The sequence below is a fragment of the Drosophila subobscura genome, chromosome O (genome assembly GCF_008121235.1).
Source record: "Drosophila subobscura isolate 14011-0131.10 chromosome O, UCBerk_Dsub_1.0, whole genome shotgun sequence".
NCBI classification, from domain to species: domain Eukaryota; kingdom Metazoa; phylum Arthropoda; class Insecta; order Diptera; family Drosophilidae; genus Drosophila; species Drosophila subobscura.
The window spans coordinates 6,293,475-6,313,023 of NC_048533.1; the positions used below are offsets into that span (position 1 = coordinate 6,293,475).

General features: G+C 41.5%; 1 protein-coding gene and 2 non-coding genes across 3 annotated transcripts; all 3 read right to left on the minus strand.

Moving 5' to 3' along the window:
- Window positions 1-363: 363 nt before the first annotated feature.
- On the minus strand, window positions 364-436 carry Trnav-cac. Its single transcript has one exon. It is a non-coding gene; the product is annotated as a tRNA-Val (tRNA).
- A 299-nt stretch (window positions 437-735) lies between these two features.
- On the minus strand, window positions 736-808 carry Trnav-cac. Its single transcript has one exon. It is a non-coding gene; the product is annotated as a tRNA-Val (tRNA).
- A 9,982-nt stretch (window positions 809-10,790) lies between these two features.
- LOC117896817 (GATA zinc finger domain-containing protein 17) lies at window positions 10,791-12,635 on the minus strand. The gene is made up of 2 exons (XM_034805322.1): window positions 12,539-12,635; window positions 10,791-11,636 (listed from the first exon to the last, which is right to left on the minus strand). The coding sequence occupies exons 1-2, from the start codon at window positions 12,551-12,553 to the stop codon at window positions 10,965-10,967; spliced, it is 687 nt and encodes a 228-aa protein (XP_034661213.1). The 5' UTR covers window positions 12,554-12,635; the 3' UTR covers window positions 10,791-10,964.
- Window positions 12,636-19,549: the final 6,914 nt, after the last annotated feature.

The following is a 19,549-nucleotide window of genomic DNA, read 5'->3' on the forward strand; positions in this document are numbered from 1 at the left end:
CGGGTGGGAGTGCAAAACATGAAAGAAGATAAACGAAGGAGCAATGTTGGTTTTTCCGAATTACTGCGGGATAGTTGTGGTGATTAGATTGGAGGAATAGCATGGTACATATATTTTATGGGTACTTGAAATGCTGATTCATGCCACTAATCAGAGCTGTAGATCGGTCCAAGTTATTGGGAGGGCGGTTTGGAAGATACAAAATATTTCATTGACCACCAATGATTCTAGTGGTACCTAATTGTTCCTTACATAGATAATATCTGAGTATAAAGAAGTAAGTACTTCTGAATATCAATAGAAAATTTGAAACATTTGTAAATATTCATAAAAATAAAATACAAATACGAAAAAAGAAGCTCTTGTTCCCGCCCGGGTTCGAACCGGGGACCTTGTGCGTGTGAAGCACACGTGATAACCGCTACACTACGGAAACTCTTCAAGCGCGATCGGCTTAAGACTTTTGAAGAGAAAAACCATGATGGATTTAGTTTATTACGTTGAACATTTTCATAAACATAATCCCAAGAAATAATCATTTTAAATGTGGACCCTTTAAAGTCATTCATATACCTTGGATTCTTTTAACCTCTATAAATTATACTCCAGACATTTCTGACAAATATTTTACTCAGGCAATACCCAAATGTGGTTTCTTACATCACTTCAACTTTCTTCCACAAAAAATGTGACAAAAATAAAAAAAACAGAGTCTTGCAAATAAAAAAATTAATTTGTTCCCGCCCGGGTTCGAACCGGGGACCTTGTGCGTGTGAAGCACACGTGATAACCGCTACACTACGGAAACAACTGAAGTCAGGCAGCCCCAACTACTGTCTCGACGGATAATGGCTATAAGGTTTTAATCATATGAAATAAATAAGTCAAGACTTTTACTTATTTAATTGTCAACGACCCCCGAAATTCCCAGTAATTGCTCCATTGATCCCAAGAAACGCTAGCCCCACATTTAAAGTTCTTGGGAACCTATCAGTTTCGTACCGTTTAACCGCACAAAGAGCAAATGTTCATGTAGTTAACGAGATGCTCACCTCTCCATCGGTGCGCTTTCATTATGAAGCTTAAGAACTTAACGATATGTGAAAATCACAAATTAAATTACTTATTTAAATGTGATTATGCGCATTATTTATGGGCGGAGGGTTCCCTTTGGCCGAGAGGGGTATGAGTATGGGGATGGGATGTGATGGGACGATAAATGCAGTGCCACAAAAACGTGTGTTGCATTTAAAGGACAATGCAGAGGGCGGAGGAAGCGAGCCCGAACCGAACCATTACGTATGACACTGAGCTAACGCTCTCGCTTATCGCATGCACGTCGCAGCTGCTCGGGCGCATGGAATGGAGCCACGTTTGGCATAATGAGCGCCCTCCACCCACAAAATGCCCACCGAACGCTTCCTCCCTTGAACTCTCTTTCGAATCCCACACCCCATTTGCTCACACCCACTACCAATAAGCCAATGGCCCAAGCAGGGCATTAGTGTCAGTAGTGAAGAGCGAGGGAGCGGGATAGTGTTGCAGATGAAGATAGAGGTTGCAGCAGAGGGTGCTAGATGAAGATGGTGGGTGGGTGTGTGGTGTTGGGGACTCTGCTGTGGCACTGGGAGGTACTGAAATCCGACGTACGATGGCGCGCGCAAAACGTCAAATGGCAAATAGCACCTTGCACCTGAAATGCATTAAATAAACATCATTATCGCTAAGACTGGAAACAAGGCAGAGAGTCTCACAGACATACGCGCACAAAACCTGCATGTGCACAGGGAACAATGCATTGTTCACATACACACTGAGAGAAAGAGAAGAAAATCCACCCACACACAAACGCACACACTGATACGCACGTGGATGAGAGCAAGGAACGCCGAGCATATTTGGCAAACAAAAGGATTTTGCGGTTGAATTGTGTAAACATGGAGGCAAAACGTACGAACGCATTTGGCTTTTCACTTGTCGGATATTCGTATGGGAAAGGGTCAGGAACATTTTTGGGCTTCGAAAGCTCAAAGAAGAAACCCTCAACCACTAGCCCCCCTCCTCTTGCAAAAACGGCTAAGAGTATTCGCTACATTTACACTTTTGTAACCGAAGGCAAAGCTCTGTGCATTTCTAATGAAGTTAGCTGGGTGTGGGGTTTCCTATTGATTTTGGCGTAAGGTGATTAGGTGGATCTTAAAATAACTAAATTTTGGATGAAGTGAAATTTTACTTTCGGGAAATTTAAATAGATTTTCCATTTCCAACACCAGTGTAAGTGGTTCACAGTGTTAAAATAATTTATTTCGATGTAATCATGATGAATATTCAAGTGATTTGAGCTTAAGATGAAATGGTTGTGCGAATGTTTGTGTGTGTGTGGGAAAAGCCTAAAATGTTGTGGATTTGTGCTTGATGGATTAAGTGTTCGTAAGGCCTCATATATTTTTAAAGTGTGTTTGTTAGAGTTTGCTTTAAGCTGAGTTAGTTACTTGCAATAAGTATCCAAAAATTAGTTGATTCTATTTATTCTCACACATTATGCTCTCTTCTATGCTCTTACCATATACCATTTCTTACTCTCGACTTCAGCTTCCTCTCATTTCTTACACACACCAAAAAAAATCCCCCAGCAAGGCCATTTATCATTTTCGCCCTATTGAAGTTTTGGGTTCGCGCGACGGCGGCAACATAAAGCAGCGACAGGCAGCGGGAGCCTGCTACAGAAGGCGTGCCAGCCCTAAGCAGATGAAGACGCTCGGCCAAGCTGCCGAAGAAATGGCCAAGACACAAAACAGCAGGGTTGCCAAAATATCAGAAAAAAAGAAGAGCAGCCAAAAAAAGAAACCCTCCAAAAAAACGTCGCACAAAAAGAGACGTGCAAGTAGTTCAAAAACTTTGGCCTAAAAGCAAACCGAAGGCTACCAGAAAGAAATTTGTATGTATGTACATATGTACATACATATATAGATGGGCTGCAGGGAGGATGTTTTCTGGTAGGAATTGTGGGCTGGGTTGCCTTCAGGGGCGTGGCCAACATTGGCTGGCATTTTGGGCGAGCGTATGACATTATTTATGGTTTGTTATTTGTGCAAAAAGTATGCAAGAAAATATGCTGCGACTCTTTCATAATTTTCCTCTCCTTCGGCGGGGGCTAGAGGCATATGAAACAAAAGCTTTTTTTCCTTTTTTTTGTCGAGAAGAGACACACTTAAAGTAAGTGTGAAATTAAAGCTGATGATGCGACAAGGATGTGGCAGGACATGGCCTATGGCAGGGCATTAATTAAAATCGTAAACTCAAATCGACAGGCCGGAGAATTTTTTCATAATTTATATACATGGACATATTTTTTTTTGGGTAAATCACACGCAACAAAAATGCGCATAAATTATAAGGACTCATTAAACATTTTCCATATTAAATAGAAAGGAGCCGATGCCTCAGCTTAATGACCATAAATCGAAATTAATGACATTGCCAAACAGTGGACAGAGGAGGGTAGTGAGAGGAGAGGCTGACTACGGCCCTGCGGACTTTGGACTTCGCTTATGCCACGGCCACAAATGGAAGCACCTGCTGCTACTACAGCTTCTTCTCCACATTCTCCCACTGATGACCCAATGGCTGCTGCTATTCGCCCATGGCTACTGCTGGCAGTAAAGTGCTGCCAACGTTAATGACACCTGCGAGACAATTTCAATAACCGATATGTGCCGTTTTCGGTTTTGTGGATCGTCCGTTGGCCATTTCGCCGCCACCACCACCACCATCATTGACGGATGTCTTGTGGCGGTGCCATTGAGCCATCGATTTTGGTCTGGCTTTTATTTATATTCAGGCCGGGCACAGTTCCCCCATCTCTATGATATTTATGGGTGCTTCGTGGATCGAAACATAAGGAAAGGAAATGGCACCATCATTTGGGACGACTCTTTTACGCCAGATCTACTGCACAATACACACTGATTTAATGGAGCCGCAATCCCAGCGGGGTATCAAACTTAGCTTTGAAATTAATCAAATCTGGGGCAAACTTCACCCTAGGAAACCTCTTCATTCCCATCCTCGTTAATCTGGGTCATCATGAGCAATTACTTGTCAAGATGTGGGCGATAAGCACTGGCTCAGAATGTTCTCAAAGATCTGAAGAGGGAACATGGTTACCTTGGCTTATGTTGACCCAAATCAAAGAAAGCAGCGTAATATCTGTTAAAGTGGCATATTGTGTGCTTTAGTTGGGGCTGAATTTCATGGCTGTTGAATTAAAACTTGCCTTAAAATTATGCTAATATGTTCCACAGTCAATTTTAACCACAGCGGCAGTAGCACCAGCAGTAACAGCAGACGCATCCTCTTTTAAGAACTTCAGAATGAGGTGTCAAAACAAAGAGAATTCTTTAATTTTCCCCTCCATTCTGTATACAATATATATAATGCTGACTCGACTGTATTCTGGGGGAGACTTCACAGACTCTCGGGGCTCTTCTGCAGCTGTTTACTTTGTTAATGGTCTTTTTCAGCTAAGCTCGTCAGTCGCACGCGTCCAGCGCCCAGTCCAACACCCAGTTCTACTTTCAGTCCCCATTTTAGTCCCAGTTTCAGTCGTCTCAGCACCCGGGGATACAGTCCGGGACTCCTGCCATTGATTTTTGTTCATTTTTTGACCTCCAAGCACGTGGCATTGAAAAGCTTTGGTGTTTTGATTTAAGACTGCCCCAGCAAGAGGCAGTTCGCTTTTTTTCTCGGTTTCTTCTGTATTTTGTGTCTGCGACGCGGAAAATAATTTATACAAAGGCTCTCTTGGCTTTCATTTGCTCTCATTTCACAGAGTGGTCAAGGTGGGATGGAATTGGAAATGGACTTCATTGTTTATTTTGTTAAATACTTTTACTTTTCTTGCCCATTATAGTAAAGGGACTTTTTGATGTGATCAATTTTCATAGAGAAATGAAAAGACAAGCATTCAAAAATATACAAGAATAGCAGTTAGCAATTAACAAATTAAATAAAATTATGGCTCTGTGAAAGTGTTACTTTAGAATTAACTTTCCATTTACCAAAACAAACTGAAACTGTATTTGCCCTTTTGGCTTTCATTTTCACGACCATGGCCCAAGTACTTAAAAAAATATTATTTAATTGCCGTTGTGAGCGAAAGGAAAGCAAAGGTCTCAAAGTTTTTAATGGGAGAAGTGTACGAAAGCTGAATTGAAATCACAAGAGTTAAGGTCATGGCATTAAATAAATTGCCTTTGGCTGGAGAACTTAACCAGGCGCACATCTTGGTAATGAAATTAATTTTCCCACCTCCCCAAGGCCGTGCCGGGTGTGTGTGTGTGAGTGTTTCGCTTGCAAATCTCTTCAGGAATACCCCAAGGGCATTCGTGTGTAATTTTTGTCATTGATTTGGACCCGGCGGCAACAGTTTGTCAAGCATTCACATTTGACCCGCTCTCCAGGACCCCAGCCCGAGTGCACAGCTGTCGACCCTTGACACACACAAACAGACAGGGACCGGCTGGGGATCGGATTCGGCTTCGTCCTCGGTCACAGTCGCAGTTGGATTCGGAGGCCCAGGTCCCAGCCTCCACGTCTTTCGAAATTTATTACATTTTCAAGTATTTTTCCGTTTTTGTTGCCCCGGAAATTGCCGAAACGTGTGGCCGGCGTGCAAAATCCCTGAAATGTGCTAAAATAAATTATTAATAATTTCTATGAGATCCCCAAAAACCCCAGCCCCAGCTTAAGCCCACTCTAGACTCTGCGAATTTACACGGGTTTGTCGTCGAATGAAATGAATTATTTATTTTAATGTCAAATGTATCTGTTCCTCCGGTCAATTACTGTATTTGTTTGCTAGATTTTCTATTCTATTCCATCTATCCGACTACAGACTCAACTCATTTTTTGTTGCAGGGACGTGCTGGGTGTTGATTTTTGTCCAATTTTCATTTTCTTGTTTTTGCAGTGATAATCTATTTTGTCATTTTCTTCAATTTGTTTGTCGGTCTGGGCCTGGGTCCGAAACAAATTGTAATCAAAGTTTATGATTGACGGATGCTCAGTATTCATTATTCATGCGTAGTTCCATTTTGTCTGGAAACGTTAAACGAATAAGAAATGTTTTGTTTTTATGCTCTTGACTTTTGAATTTGGAATTTACCAGTAAAAATAATGAATTTTTACTGATGTGCTTTAGAGATATGAGAGAGTGAAATGGTTGACTAGAGAAGCAGCTTTCACAGCATTTGATTATTTATGTTTCCTTTGCTGCAAATGTAAAATAAAGTTTTAAAATATTTACAGAAATATTTTTTGGAGATAGATTTATTTAAAAAGTGGAAAATAATAATCTGATGTAAGGCGTTTGCATTATCTTTAGCCCCCATAAATTTCAAAGAATTTTTGATTTCTTAGTCGAAATAAATTTTCTGACAGCTCTAGATATTTTTCAGAGTTTATTTGATGCATTTGATGCTTTGATATTTTTTAAATGTGTATAATTATAAGGACTTCTAGTGGCAAAGAAAAATGTAACATGCAAATATGTTCTCAATTTCATCAGCAATATTTAATTGCAAGTTCCAAAATCGAGCTCTCCTTTCAATAGGAAAAAAAAGCAAGCGAACTCGGTGGACAAAAAGAAAAATATACACTTCAATGGACTTTTGGATTTCACTTTTCAATTAAAGCCAGAAAAAGTTACGAATCAAAAGAAATGCCTGCTGCCGGATGGGAAGTGAGTCAAGGTTTTGCATTTCGATTTCAATCAATTCATAAGAAGATAAAGACACAGAAACAGATACAGATACGAATCTGTTTCTGTATCTGTGTTAGTGGCAGTGGCAGACACTGAGGGACAGAAACAACTGTAACTGTCTGCCATTCATCAGAGAGCAAATATGAAATGAAATTTAATGATATTATTGTATATCAATAATCCTCACATTTATTTGTTGGTATGAGTATCTGTCTCTCTGTTTCTGTGTGTGTGTTTGTGTGTGTGGATGTTGCTATTGTCAACGTCAATGACATGCAATTATTTCCACATTAAAACTCATTTCCGTTATTGTAACTGAAGCGAGACATTAACGGTCGGGTGAAACATCTATGGCTCTGCCGCTGCTGCTCCCGGCTAATGGCCAGAGCAACGTTGGCAACGTTGACGGTACATTGATTCGACAATCGATACTTCACTCGGTGTGCCCTTTATGTAAATTTGGCCACCCCAATCCTTGACGCTTGAAATATACATTCATATGTGTGCGCAAACCATCCTTCGCTCCTCTGATGGTAAAGTGTAATTAAAGGGATATGTGGGTGGCCAGCTGGATGATAACCTCATCAACGTCCACACACATACCACATTTCACGTTTCACATCCCTCTTGGTTGACGGCCTGCAACATGGTCATATTAAAAATTATTATTGTATGCCGCGGCCCAAATGAGAAAAGTTGCCGCCAAAAGTGCATTTAAAGCAGGATCCAGCGGGTCCAACTGCTCCACGGACCCCATGAATCTGCGAGAAAACTTTAATATTTACTATCAATTTAAAATTTGCGCAAACATTTACAGCAGCACGCACATAGCAGCAGCAGCAGCAGCAGCAGCAGCAGCAGCACCAGTATTGTGGCAGGAAGTTATTGTCCTTTCGACCATCCACTTGAGGTCATTAATTCATTCAGCGACAGCTGCGAAAAGTGAAAATCGTCTTTTCTCGCTCTCTGTCGCCCTCATGCTTTGAGGGTGAAAATAAAATTAACATACCGTGGAAGCAAGTAGGAAAATTTAATTAAATTGGCATAAAAAATGATTGTTAAATGGGTGTCTGCTTGACTCTCATTTGCATCCAGTGGAATATAAATGTTGGCCATATCATTCCGATCTTATTAACCATGAAAATAACTCACCCGGACACTCAAAGAGCCCACTCGGACACTCCAAGAACCCCACCCGGACACTCAAACTTTGAAACATGGGGTATATTATAATTTAGTTGTTATTTCCACTCACTCGTATTATTATTATGTGAATGGTTTATTGTTTGTTTTAATGTGGCCATGTCTAGACACTTTTAATATATCTAAATACTTGTGTTCTGCTACGAGTATGCGGCTGGGTGTGGGTTGTGTTGGGGGGGAAATGAGGCCACTCTTCCAAGCTGCGTGTTAAAGTTGAAAATACTTTGCAACGCTCAAACGCAGCGTTGGCCACATAAATCTTTCTCTACACCCCCCCTTCAACGATCCACCACTACATGTACATATGTACGTATGTGTGAGTATGTGTGCACATTAAAAGTTTGCCTAAGAGCTTATGGCACCATTTGTTAAAAGCGATTTTTAATGCTGCCACGATATCCGCACATACAGATCCACACCGAGACTCATGACACTCATGCATATGGGTCTGTGTGTGTCTGTGTGCGAGGTGGGGTGGTGTGGGATGCAGTGGAAATGCTCCCTCCAATGCCAGGGCCAACATCTAATGGCTTTCCACGCATCAGACGAAAAACTTTTTTAATGAGAGCGCATCAGGCCGATACCCTTTCGAGAGGCATATTAAAACTTTTGCTTAGTACTTTTGATTAATACTGCACTATATTTATAAGATAGGAGAGAAAAACTATTTCAAATATCGCTTTTTTAAATAGCATAATTAATGATTTCATTGACCAATGATAGTCAAAATATCCATTCAAATCCCATTAACCACACACTAGACTTCTTCGAAAGTGGATTATCATGAGCTACTAATTTAAATCCAATTAAAAAGTTCGATCAACGATAAGTTTGACTTGCGGTTGGATTAGGTGAGATAGGGTTACATCAAACCAAATGACAGACCGCCCCTTTATTGGATTACCATTAGCATACCATTGAGAGCTCATTAAGCGTACACAGACTTCGTTCTGGCTGCGAAAATCCCCACCATTCGAATCGCCTTTCGGCATCGCTTAGTGTCATTTAAATCGCTGTTCGGCTTGGCAGCTCCCGGGCACAGCTGAAAGGGTACTGCCGACTACCGACTACGAGTATCAGCCAGATTGTTGCCACTGGCAGTAATTAGTTGAAGCGCATTAAATCGCTATGATTTTGTCACGGCCTGACATTGAGGGGCTGCGGTTTCGGTTTAAAGTGCGAGTTAGAAAAGCAGGCGGATCGGCTTATAAAGTTGTCATGGAAATTGAAAAGCGTTTTATAAGTTTCACACTAAATTGAGAATAACCCATTTTTGGCTTCAGTTTTTCTTTATCTTTTTTCTGTCCGGTTGAACATTTAAATTGAAAAGCTACGCAGCTACGTTTCTGAAATGAAATCATAAATAAATTAAAGCACCTGATTTTTTGCATAAATTTGGAACATTTCAATGTTGCAGATTTATCAAAAATGCAAAACAAATTGCATGCCAAAATAAACACTATGAATATTTCAATCTTTTATACTAAAACTATGAGTTATATGAGTACCATATTTTATTTTAACAAAAATAAACAGATCTCTCCAGACTAAATGACATTTGCTTTTCATCTTTCGTTTAACAAACTGTAATAAAATGTGAAATTGTGTAAGCACAAGGGAGCGATAAATCAATGAAATTCAAGGGAATGTCCCCCAACCCTGCCAAGAAATAAATGCATAAAACATTTATCAAAAGCATTCATTATATGGCCTGTTCAACTTATGTTAATATCATTAATCAGCGGGAAATGTTTGTTACGCATCTGCCATTCAACAGATATCAGTTTGAATCAGTTGTTGCATCAAGATCGCCTGCGGCAGGGGCATCACGGCAGCCCCTCCACGGGCAAACGCATTAATGTCAATCAGCCGTGTAATTAACGCGGTTAAATGGACAGACACCGAAACAATATCAATGTCGAGTGACAAAGGGGACCCATAAATATGGCTAATCGTCATGGCAATGATTTGATTTGATTAGATCGTCCAAGCTATGCGATTACAACTGCAACAGGGTACAACCGGCCGGGTTCCCTTCCCCTGTCCGGTGGCCGGGAACGGAATGGAAGCGCCATACGAATGCGACAAATTTAAGCTGTCGGGACCCGAATGCCGGCAACATCATCAACGCCAAGTCGACGAGGGCCATAATTAGCATTTAGCAGGTTGAACGACTGTCGAGAGACGCGGAAGAGAGAGGGCAGAGGGGACTGACTACGGGTTCGGTACGGCTTTGGTGTTACGGGATTTGATGAGTAGTGAGGGGGAAGCGGGAGGGCGCCATAATATGTATATTAGCCGGAGGCTAAGAGCGTTTGTAGCTATTTGGCAGCTGGCAGCTGGCAGCGGCTTTCAGTGTCAGATTCAGTTTCGGTTTCAGTTTCGGTGGCGCCAAGTTATTTGCACGTTGCTGGCAATTAATTAAATGCCGTTGATGAATTTGCTTTCCGCTCTTGTGGTATGCACTCGAGTGTGTCAGTATAAACTACAAAGAGCTAGAGGGTTAGGGAGATGTAGAGAGAAGCAAGACATAAGTAATTGCGAACAAGATACTTGTGCTAAGGAAGCTGACACCTTGCCTTACATATCACACATTTTGATATGTAGCTGTCAACTGTTTGACAGCTCTCTTCTTCATTTGCCTTTGAAATTTGACCTTCATAAGATGTTTCTTGAGATGACAGCGCAGCCCTATTCATACGTATTAACCGACAATTCACTTTTTGTGCTAGATTTTCATGTTTGCCATTCCATTTTGTATGCTACATCAGCAATTATTCAAAACTCAATTGATAATTCTTTCTTTCTAATTTATGTATATTTTCAGAGTTCCATAATTCACTTGTAGCGCTTAAAACTGTCGCTTATAAATAATACAGAATATTTTCCACTCATTCACTTTGCTTTCCGTTCAGTTTGTGTTGTGTTTAATTAATTTTATGTTTGTTGTTGACTTTGCTTTTGATTTACTTCTTATCTAAATTAATTAAATTGATTTCTACTTCTTGATGTGGCGCGGAAAGGGCGTCAGTGTGGGCAGGGGACCGCGCCGTGGCCGCGGGGTGCTCGTAAGGAAGTAATTTGAGAATCGAGAGGTATAGCTAGCCCCAATGGGGTCTCGTGTGGGATGTATCGCCGGGGCGGCAATGCGTGCATACTGTGGCTTCAGAACTGCCTGTGGAGGGGCGACTTTGGCCACAGGCTGGGGCGTCTGTACTGCCTGTGGTGGAGCAGCCAGCTTGGCCACAGGTTTTGGCTCACTTACGGCCACGACTTTGGCTACTTCTTGGGGCTTTGATTCCTCAGGCTTGGCCTCATCCTCGAAGGGTGGCAACAGATCCAGCGAGAGCAGATGAATGGGCTGCTTTCCTGAGCTGGTCTTGGATTTATCCTCCTTGTTGAGTTGAGCGGGCTTCTGGTAATACGATTTCTTTGTGGGTTTCGTTATGGTAGCAGCAGTACGAGGTGCCACTGTAGTTGTTGTGGATGTTGTGGTGGATGTTGTGGTGGGTGTTGTGGTGGATGTGGTGCTTGTGGTTGAGCTTGTGGTCTCATCCAGCAGTGGCGGCAATAAATCATTGAATGGCACCAGCAGATCGATTTTCTGGTCCCTTATTTCCGACACATCCCCATGGCAAACGCCGATTAGCACCGCAGATGCAATTAACAACTGGAAAAAGAACAGTGTGAAAATTAGTTGAAATTATGCAAAAGCCTTGTGCAGCGATTCAGTTTTGATTTGCCAAGATACTCCTAAGTTATGGACCTATTGTTTGACTTTGGTCATAGCCACTCCGAATAGTTTTGTTCCAGTTTGAAAATGGAAATGTGGGCGCTGCAAAGCCATTTCAAACTGATTCGCTTCGACCTCCAAAAATGGCAAAAACCTTGCATTGTTTGATGTCTTTTTTTGGAATTGGATAGACATTTTTGTATGGCCCATTCTATTCGCTGGAAGATTCTAACGGAAGCATGCTGCCTTTCCCTCTGTGGAGGGAAAGGTCATTAGACCCGGATTAACATATCCACTATAATGAAACTAATCGAGCTTGAAATGTATGCAAATTTTGTGTCGTTTAAAAGAAAGAAGTTATCTGTCATCAAATGCTCATGGTTCGTAGATTCACACCTCAGATAATAAAGCAATTTATTTAGCCATAAATATGTCTGTGTAAATACAAGGGTTGATGTCACCGTCATCACACCACATACGAGTCAGTCCGAGTTAATCTTTAATAAATATTTAATAGCTGATATATTTCAAAATCTATTTTAATTCACTAAACAACCGATATTAATATGTAAATATTTGATTTTGCCTGCCCATCAGAACCAATTGCATAATCTTTTACGTCACTATAAATGATTTTAAGTTGCGCAAACTGGATTTTGTCACTAATTTATACGTATGCAAATTCTTAATTAGAACAAATTTGTTGCATCATTTAAATATGTGGATATCCAGAAAGACCAGAAACCTCATATCCAAATCACTTTCATTTAAAGCTGCAGCCATTTAGAACTGTCTAATTAATGCAATAACATTCCATTCCCTTCCATGGCAAAACTTACGTATTTTAGACACATGTTAGCTATTTTTATATATCGTATTTGTGGGTTTATTCCAGTTCCAACCGAACAGTTTGAAATTTTTGAATGAACTAAAAGCGTCGCTGAGCATGCGCTTCATATTTATAGTCGTTGAAAACCATTCCAATTCACAAAATAACACAAAATAAAATGTGAAATGAGGGGAGCAGGAACTTACACGCAACCCGGTTGGACAGTGTAAAGTTTAATAACCGGATTAAGCTGCGCTGTCCAGCAACGGGGCATTTTATTTGTATTATTTCGAGAGGCGTTTTTCAGTTCCCATCTAAAGATATGCCAGCCAGAGAGTTGTCTGCTACGTGTGTCTGGTCATTTAAGTTGCTCCGTCAACATTTATTAAATATGTTGTTGTTTGCCGACTGCAGCATCAGAAAGCAGCATAGTCTTGAGTTTCAGTATGAGAAACAGCTGATTACCTGAGGCATTTTCGCTGAACTCTTGGCACTCGGTTCACGGTCGCAAGATGTATCTGAGTATCTGGTTCTGGTGATAAGATGCGCGGGATGTCACATACTCACAGATGTTTCATTTGGTTTTTTTTTGGGGGGGAGATGAGCGGATGTAATTTTGAACATTTTGTCAGCAGTTTGCATAAATTTGGTTTGAAAACGTAGCAGCAGGTTTTGTCACTTCCTCATACATGCTGGAGGGTGTACGATTGATTTTATTTCCATTTCTTAATTGATTTTAATGGAACTCACAGCAGCAGCAGCAGCATCAGCAGCATCAGGGAACCTGTCTAGTATTCTTTTGTATCTATCAAGTGGAACGCCCTCATTTGCATCCAGATTGTGGGTAGGCCCATACTTAATGGAGTGAAAGCAAATTAGTGGCAATTACTCCAGTTCTGCCGATACCAGTGTCAGATTCCCCATCAAAGCTCAGGCCTAGTCCCAGGCGCTGGGTTTATTACCTCAATTTCATTTGATACATCTTCAATTTATGCAAATTATATGAGCGTTGATTTTTGCATGTGGTTGTGTGTGTGTGCTGAGACTTTCTGCAAAGGCACATAAATTATGAGCAGAATTAGGAGCCACACAGACATATGCCAACCGGATTTCTTGTGTTTTGTATTTTGTTCGGTTTTGTGTTTTGAGATTAATTGTTCAGCAGCCCATTGTCAAGATTTGTGTGGTATTTTTTGATAAAAGTCGAACACAAAAACCACTGGCAAATATCGACCAAAATAGTTTTAATTTGTTTAGTGTGTTGTGTTATCCAAAGTGTTTGGCTAGTTAAGTGGCTACATTTTTCAGCAGATCACATCGCTTGATGCCTAGAAATAATGTAGTGCGCTTTATCGGTCTTTATTTTGAGTTTTAAAAGTTCGCTAGTCATTCGAAAATCAATTAATCAGTTGCTGAATATAGCGGGTTTCCCCCATGGGTTACACGGTAATTATTGTATTGTTGGTTTATGGAAAATTCACGGGCCCCAAATGCATCAAAGAGAAAATAATTGATGCCAACACAAAACGGCTGAATGGCTCCACCAATTGCCATACTGCGTATCCTTTCTTCTCCATCTCCATCTCATTCTCTTTTACTTTTTATTTGCTCCTGTGGCATTGTGATTGTTTTCGATTGTGCTACACACCCGAGTCGATTCTGCGACTCCATTCTCCCTCTGCTTTTTCAGGCCTTTTATTTATTTATATGTATTTATTTATATTTATGTGTGGGGGAGTATGTATGCGATAGGGGAAATGCCGGATACCAGATGAATGCCGTCTGCAGAAGGACAAGGAGTAGCTGTATGGACTGCTTTGGGCCAGTCGCATACATTCAATTGTCTTTACTATATGTGTTGCCTCTGACCCCAGCATTGAATGCCACTGCCACTGCTGCTGTGGCATATAAATCGAAAATTTTGTTGCTTTACGTAGGGGAGGACGAGTGTCAATGCGTGACATAAAGAATGTTTATGTATGGATGAAATCCTACCGAAATCGAAACCTCAAACTTTCCCAAAAACAATGAAAATTTAAACGAAATAACAGATGTGTCAATGCGAAGATGTCTCTACTGCTGCTTCTGCTACTTTTGATGGAAAAATTGATTTGAATATTTAATAAATTGCGGCTATTCCCAACTGACATCGCCACAAATCATTCTTCGCCGACAGAATGTAAATGAAAGGGCTGTCTAAATCAATTCAATCCTTTAGCATCAGGCTGTTGGCATAATTAATGAAGCTTTTTGGAGTTTTAGCAACGAAAGTCCTTGGCCTGGGGGTGCTCTTGAGCAGGAAGAGAATTTCAAGGGCACCCAGAGTAAATGATCTCAGAGTCTTTACCTTTGAGCTGGTTACCAGCTACGAGTACGTTTTTAGAGGGAGTAAGCTACTTGTTGTTTCAAGCCGGCACTTCACAGGCAAACAAGTGCTGTGTTGTGTAGTCGGATGGAGGGAGACAGAGAGAGAGAGAGAGAACGAGAGAACTTAAAGGAATCCAAACCGGACTTCCCACCTGCTTGGGCAGAACATGTACTAGCACTTTTGGCCAGCAGCTCGAGGTCGTTTTGCCTGCCAGTCTGTTTTGCCCCACGGCTCACGGAACCTGCCGGTTGGGCTTTGTCTTGCCTTTGCATTGCTTTGCCTTGCCTTGGAGTAGATGCCGTCTCTTCCTCTCTAGAGTTGGTGTCCCTGGCTCCCTGACTCCCTGGTTGCCTGCCTGAATGCCGTTTACAACTTCCTGGTCATGCTTCGGGCCTGTCCCGGCCTGGCCTGGCCTGGCCTTGCCTTTTGGCTTGTCGTTTACTCTTTGTTTTTCGCCTGCTTCTTTTTGTAGTTGTTGTTGCTGTTTTGTTGGCCTTTATGGTTATTGTCGCTTTCTGGTTGCCTGTTTGTTGTTCTTGGCCGCAAGTTTGTTTTCGGCTGTTGCCAAGTGGAGTGCACCGTCCATCAGCCTCGCTTCCCCTGTAATTAGCACAAAAAATCATCACCGGCTGAGAGAAAGGGAGAGGCACAGAGAGAGAGAGAGACAGAGTCATGGATGGAGGATGCAACCCAAAAATGTTTGTAAGTTGAAGTTCTCTCGGACTTGTTCTTGGCTCTTTCGCTCTCTCTCTCTCTCTCTCTCTCTCTCTCTCTCTCTCTCTCTCTCTCTCTCTCTCTCTCTCTCTCTCTCTGACTTGGGTTCCAGGTTCCGCTGTGCTGGTGCTTCTGCTGTTGCAGTTGCATGATTTGCGGGGCCCGAAAGTCAAGTCAAACTCAAGGCACTCGCACAGCGCGTACTCGAAAGTCATAAAGTGCAAAAATTGTTACACTCAGGCAGAAATGAATTATGAAAGTTGTTTCCAGTTGCAGTGTACAGAGCGAGAGATGGCTAAGATTCCTTTCTGCCTTATTTGGGTTTCCCTCTGCGCTTCTGTGCCTCTGTGCCTTTCCCTTTCGCTGTAAGGGTCCCAGAGAAAGTTCAGTTCTCAGAGAAAGTTCTGTTTGCGAGTCGAGTGCAAATTATTTAATTCAATTTGAATGGGAAACTTAAAAAATATTGCAAACTTAAGAGCAAACCAACGGGTTGAGTCTTTTTTGTTGTTGTTGTCTTCTATTTTCATTCACAATTGCTTGCTGGCAAAGTTGGCTAAGTTAAATTTCGATTCGAAACATCAACGCCCAACCCTTTGGGGTCCAATGCAGAAATGAATTGGGTTTGTATAAATAAGTTACTTTACTTTCGTTCTTATCTTTTGTTTTTTGACCAAAAGTGTTTGGTCCGCCGTCATAGTTTTTAGTCTAAGAATTTATTCTGTTAGCAAAAGTTACATTAATATATTTATTTGCATTGCAGCTTAGTTTTACACCAAAATATTACAAAGAAGACAAACTGTCTTTAAGAGTTCGCTAAAGTTCTCTCAACACAAACATTTTGACCTTCTAATTGGGACTATGACACTTGCCTAATTGCCCAGATACCTAATTAAAATTCGACTTCAGTTTGCCTGCATAATCGGAACCGCGCGCGCCAGCCAACCAGAAACGGCAGCAGCAGCACAAAAATATAATACGCATTGCGCCTAAAAGCCGACACCAAAAAACTTTTCCCTTACCAAATACAAACACGGTGAGAACTTGACAACTTTTCGGGGATGCAACAACTTTAATTAGAAAGTTTTGTCACACATGCAGGATGGTGGCTGCCATACGAGATGTATAGAGGGTGTGATGTGTGGTGCCCAAATTCGCCCTCATATACGGCCAACCAGAGACACACTCCTACACTCTGAAACATTGTGAATTTTGAAGAGATTTTAACATCCACTCCTGCCAGTACACGTAGACTCTTGCTGACTCTACGACCACCGCACAGACAATCTAAACTTTTCAAATCAATTTTAATTACCATAAATATTGTTGAACTTTTCGCTCAGTGCAGACAGTAACGTTTTCAACCTGTTTGTTAGTCAGTCAGCCAGTCTTTCCGTCACTCAGTATGTCTGTCATTCCCTGCCAAAAAAAGTGAGGTCGCGTACTTCGTCATTCGTCTGTGCCCCACTGGAAAACTGAAGTTTTGTATCTTTGTGTTTCACAATGTAGCTGCGTGTGAGTATGTGCAATTTGCTTACATAGATTTTTGTTTACTCTGCGCACAACATTTTGCGTTAGCAATTTATTCCCACTGTCATGGCAACATGTGGGACAAAGGAGCGAATGGGGCAGGACCAGGGCAGGTTTTTGGGGGCAGAAACATTTGAAAAATTGGCTCGAATGACAGACAAAAGTGTTGCGATTGCAAGTGAACTTTGTCCACAGCCATAAATGTTGCCCATGTGCGGGTTCAATAGGTTGTTTGAAGAGACACTCATCTATAGTTTTGGGTTTTAGTAGAGTTTTATTTCCTGTATTTCTGTACTCGAAATTTTGCCATTTTTGGTGTTTTATTTTCAGTCTTTGTACACACTCAACTAAGCAAAACAAAATCGAGCAACGCTTCACCTTCGGGCATGTCAAAGTTTTTCGAACTTCTCATCCGCTGCTGCATCTGTTGCAAATGTGACCTGTGCCCGTCGAATCACGTAGCCAGTGCGATTCCCAATACACAAATGAGTTTATAGTTTTCGTTTTCATTATTAAAGGAAAGAGAGAGACGAGCAGAAAAATACAGATGCCAGTTCGACAGCAACTCCTTCAACAATGTTGCAAAATTTCATTAAGAGAGCGCTCAGGGAGTGGCCTTGGGTAAAGGTGGAAAATTGTGGATTCTGTGCTGTGCTCTTGAGTGGATTTCCCTTCACTGGCTGACAGACTGGCTGGCTGCTCTTAAGAAGACTCTCTGGTGCTGGCAATTAATAGGCAAAATGTGTTACAATATTTTTGATGGCTTCTGTGCGGTCTTTCGTTTTGGCTGTTTTATGGCACGGCTTATGACTCTCAACTTAACTCTAGGAGAACGTGCTGAATTTTAATTAGCATCGTTTTAATGGGTTGTGGTAATTTACTTAGTAGGCAGAAAAGGAGATTCGCAACTTAAGAACCAACTTAAAGACTTTTTTAAAGGCGAGCTCTTTAAGCGTGAGTTTCCACGACAACAAAAACACAATCAAAGATATCATAAACCAAATAAATTCTTTATAAATGTCACAACATAATGCCGCTGACCCAAAGCAAAAACAGAGAGAAAGAGAAAGAGAGAGAGAGAAGAAAAGCAGAAAAACCCTAAGCTGAATTACACGCATGAATCATCAGAATTATCAATCATACTTGAGTGGCAAACAACTGTTGGGCGGTCGGGCTGGCGTTCAAAGAAATATGAAACTGAAACCGAGCTGGGGAAAACTGTCATCGCTGATAGATATACATACATTCCGGATTCAGATAGAAGATACATTCCGTTCTAGATTGCGGTTAGGTTGTGGGTGGAAGTCGTGTTCACATTAAGTGCTCCATAAGTGGAAATCAACAAATATAATCTAAATAAGTGCTTGTTAAACAAATTTTTTGTGTGCTTCCTTCAGGGTTACGAGTGGAAAACAAAAAGAAAAAAAAAGTTGAACATGAAAATGGGAAATGGTTTTGTGTTGACATTGTATGAATTTGTCTTTTGCCAGGGATGCTGCTACTGCTGCTGCTGTCAACTATAATGGACTCTCTATCTCTCCGGGCTATAAGGGTGTGAGAGATGTATTGGAGATAAGAAGACCCAAAGAAAATTCCAAAGGCAAGGGCAAACATCATGCCATGCCACCAAATTGAATCAGAAATGCTAATGTGCATATCACGTGAAGCAATCAGCGCTCAACTGGCAAGTAATCAACAATTTGGATTGAAAACGAAACGAAAGCGAGAGCGAGAGCGGCAGCGACAGCAAGAGCAAATGAAAATGAAAACCTAAATAAAGTGCTGAAAATGCTGAAACGTGCCAACCACTTAAGAGCGGTGGTGCGCAGGCGGGGCTGGCAGGCGAGACGAGGCCGAGGCCGAGGCAGCCAACCAGGCTTTAAATTTAATGCTAACCATCCAGGATGGCAATGGCAATGATGATGAGTTGGCAAAATAAAACAGGAAATGACCGACAACGTGGCGAGAACAGAACAGAGCAGCACAGAACAGCAGAGGAGTGGTGCACGGCAGAGTGCCGCACAGAAAGCGTACCGCACCCCGAGCGGATGGATGGACACGCCACACGAATGAACGAACCGGACGCAGGCAAGTGGCAAAACTTTCATTGCTTTTATTCGCTTATTTAACACACATTTTTCGGTTATTTTGCAAAGCGCTTTATGTCATTGTGTGAGTGTGAGTGTGAGTGTGTTTGTGTGGGCGAGCACTGAGAATTTGTACAAAATTTGCATTGTCATTTTGGGACAATTAGCAGAGAAAGCAGAGGAGCCAGCCACAGCATCCAGTGGCTAGCATAAGAGCATCAGATGCACGTCATCCGTGTCGTATGAGCAACGTTCTTCATATTCATAGAGCAGCCACACAAAAGTATAATGAAGCTGCCGTTCATTTCAGTTAAGCAGAATAGTG